The sequence below is a fragment of the Oncorhynchus keta genome, chromosome 29 (assembly GCF_023373465.1).
Source record: "Oncorhynchus keta strain PuntledgeMale-10-30-2019 chromosome 29, Oket_V2, whole genome shotgun sequence".
NCBI lineage: Eukaryota > Metazoa > Chordata > Actinopteri > Salmoniformes > Salmonidae > Oncorhynchus > Oncorhynchus keta.
Genome location: NC_068449.1, coordinates 49,877,298 through 49,880,943, shown reverse-complemented (window position 1 = coordinate 49,880,943; position 3,646 = coordinate 49,877,298). Strand labels below are relative to the sequence as shown.

Genomic DNA, 3,646 nt, shown 5'->3' with positions numbered 1-3,646 from the left:
TCTCCTCTCCCAACCCTGGTATGACAGAGAGCTTTATAGTGGAATACTACCTCTAAAATGGTGCCTACCAGGGCTTACCCCTACCCTCTTCACCATGCCCCTTGCCACCAACTCTACAACCCTGTCTGATGCCGCTTCAATGGTTTCTGACCGTTTGCTCATGTTGCTCCACATTGCCATAGTACAGGACATGGGTCTGCTCTAGAGGGAAGCTAGCACCCCTCACGGACCACAATGCCCAGCACAGTGCAAGCTTTGCAAACAGTGGGCTAGGTACCCAAGTGAAATGTCTCCCTTGATGAAGATCTATCTGGCCAGCAAAACATAGACAGACTTTCCCATAAATGTTTCATTTGCAAGTACATAGCTTGCCCTACACAGTGTGCAAAGAGTCCCTTTCGCCATTCAAGTGAAGTGACAAACCCACAGGGGAAAGTAAAGTGCTCCAACATGGAATGGCTGCTATGCAGGCCTAGAGTAATGAAGATGAGGGAGAACAGTGTTTAAAGCCTAGACCCCTCAACCAAGAATAAGCATCTGACCTATATATCCTCGGGATTCTAATTACACATATAATCTGAGTCCCAAATGGCACCCTATTCCCTAAATAGTGCACTACTTTTGACCGGGGTCCAAAAGTAGTGTACAATGTAAGGAATAGGGTGCCATCTGGGACTCAGATTATATGTGTAATTAGAATCCCGAGGATATATAGGTCAGATGCATATTCTTGGTTGAGGGGTCTAGGCTTTAAACACTATAAACCCTATAGAAAACTCTCCAGTCTCCTTGGACTGAGCTGACACTAAACCAATACACATTGCAGTGTGTGCCAGTCAGGGACATGGCAACAGGCATGGCCTGCATCCCAAATGGTACCCGATAGCCTAAATAGTGTACCACTTATGACCGCTTACGGTGCCTTTCGGGACACAGCCATGATATCAATAATTCAATACAGGGGGATGCCAGCGGAGGACCATTACTATCACAGACACATCACACGAGAATAATGCATTGCGTTGTTAAATAATGGAGGATGAACGACGGTTCATGTACGGGGCCTTTGAATGAGAAGACTTGTGTTGGTGGTTGGTGATGCACGGCTTGAGTGGGATTAGACTTTGCAGCAATTGCATTACCTCTGTGGAGTTGTACTGTGCTTAGTTGAGAAGGACTCAGGGAAGGAATGAGAGCCGGAGAGAGTATTGAAGTGGGAAGAGAGTATTGAAGTGGGAGGGCTAGAGATATCCTTAGAGAGAGAGAGAGTATTGAAGAGGGAAGAGAGTATTGAAGTGGGAGGGCTAGAGATATCCTTAGAGAGAGAGAGAGAGTATTGAAGAGGGAAGAGAGTATTGAAGTGGGAGGGCTAGAGATATCCTTAGAGAGAGAGAGAGTATTGAAGAGGGAAGAGAGTATTGAAGTGGGAGGGCTAGAGATATCCTTAGAGAGAGAGAGAGTATTGAAGAGGGAAGAGAGTATTGAAGTGGGAGGGCTAGAGATATCCTTAGAGAGAGAGAGAGTAGCAATTGAAGAGGGAAGAGAGTATTGAAGTGGGAGGGCTAGCGATATCCTTAGAGAGAGAGAGAGTATTGAAGAGGGAAGAGAGTATTGAAGTGGGAGGGCTAGAGATATCCTTAGAGAGAGAGAGAGAGTAGCTATTGAAAGGGGAGTCCAGCCCACTTACCACGAATAAGATATTGCAACATGCCGTGTGTTTTGTAGCGATGAATGGTCCCGACGGTTTGCTCTGTAGCATAGCTGTTTGTCAAGCCTGACATAATGTCAATTAACATGGCCCTATGACGTGCTCAGACTGTCAAACCTGTTACACATGAACCAAACTGACATCTGAACACTGCACTTGGCTTGAGCAAACATATGTGTATCAGACATGTGTAACCTGCTCTCCAGATGGTAAGTAGACTTGGGTATGTGCTTGAGTTGTATCAACATGAAAAAGGCTTTTGTTGTATCTATCAATGTTTCATACCATGTTTCGTGGACACACGTGTATGTATCAGAGAGAGAGAGAGAGAGAGAGAGAGAGAGAGAGAGAGAGAGAGAGAGAGAGAGAGAGAGAGAGAGAGAGAGAGAGAGATATTAAAGCCCTAATATTTGACCAAATCCAACACACCAGCCTCTCCAGCATGTTGTATTACATAACAAATGACAGTGGCTGGCTGGGACCATAATTGCACTATAAAGATTGTTTCTATGTGAGAAAGCTTATGTTATAACTTGATCTACAAATACCTTCACTTTCACATCCAATAGCCCTTAGTGTTTAAGCGTTAATAACTGTCAATCATATAAGGTGTCAATCCATTCGGATTGCATGCAAATATACAATTTCTTTTGATAATTCAAGCAGCTTTTTCTTTGATCTCGGCCCAGAAATTCCATGAGATTTCTCGATTACGGCACCTGTTACTGAGAGAGAGAAGAGAAATCCTTGTCAGGATCAGATCAGCACACTGAGCATAACGATCGAATTCCTGGGAAACGGGGATTTGAGAAATACGCAGGCAGTTTACAGGGTCTACATTTAATACAGACAGAAATTGAATTCACTTATCACGAATACTAGACGGCGCGTGCATCATGATCGTACCGTTTCTGACTAATTTGTTGAGCAATGGCCAAAATCCCTCGCGAAAGAATCACCACATGTATGTTTGTCGAGATAAAACATCATGAATAGATGACTCTCTTAGAGGCTTTTGTACTTGATATGATTCTTATATCTATGTGCCTGTAGCCCAATCCCAGAATGTGAGAGGAAAATCCACTCCGTATTGAACGCTTCCAGTGTTTTAGGTTCATATAGCCTATTTGCGAACCACTCAAATCATTGGCGCACTCAAAGCACCTAACATTAATCAAACAGTTCGGGAACTTCAACAATCAGTGTGAGTAAATCAAGCCGCGTAATGTTGGCTGCTGCCGAACTCCCTTACCTTAGCAACACAGCTATTTCCCACGCGAAGAATCCCCATACAGCTACAAAGTGCAGCCTTTTCCGCGTCATCTCAAGATTTGAGTTGCATATACATGTACCCGGGAACGGCTCAACTGCCTCTGTTCGCCACTTATGGTAAGACTCTTGACTTTCAGCACCGTGGACAGAGCTCCAACTGATGTCGACACAATCCAACACGCGGCAGGCTCGTGGCGCACGGTAAACGCAAACGCATAACAGTTTCGGAATCCCACATAATACTAATCTACTTCACTACTCATAACTGGACAGGTTTTACCGACCTAGCAACGACACCAACAAGAAAGCATAGTATATTCTGAAATACGACTCTAAAGTAGGAATACCAGTCATTTGGGGTAGCGCTCGGAGGCTGAACAGATTCTTGACACATTCACAACATCTCAGCGGTCTTGAAGAGCGGGGGCATAGAGAGCCCGCCCCAGACGCGCGCGGGCACCGGTGACTGACAGCGCATTATTCCACTCGCTCCTATAAATGTTCCAGCAGAGCCACGCTAAAGCTTCAATTAGACAAGCACTGATGAGGAACGTCATTACTGCATGAGCATCCCCCATCTCTCTCTCTCTCGCTCTGTTTCATTGACATATTACAGCACGAATTTGTTGTCATTTATTAGATGTTACTTGTCGAGTTGCTGTCCAG

At 44.8% G+C, this 3,646-nt stretch overlaps 1 protein-coding gene across 1 annotated transcript in view; it reads right to left on the bottom strand.

Moving 5' to 3' along the window:
* The window catches only part of LOC118361868 (glycine receptor subunit alpha-3-like), a 141,741-nt gene extending 138,379 nt beyond the window's left edge, over positions 1-3,362 (bottom strand). Inside the window, exon 1 of the mRNA XM_052486704.1 lies at positions 2,961-3,362. Coding sequence (XP_052342664.1) covers positions 2,961-3,031 — 71 coding nt within the window. The 5' untranslated portion in view covers positions 3,032-3,362. The remainder of the gene's footprint in view (positions 1-2,960) is intronic.
* Between the last annotated feature and the right edge of the window lie 284 nt (positions 3,363-3,646).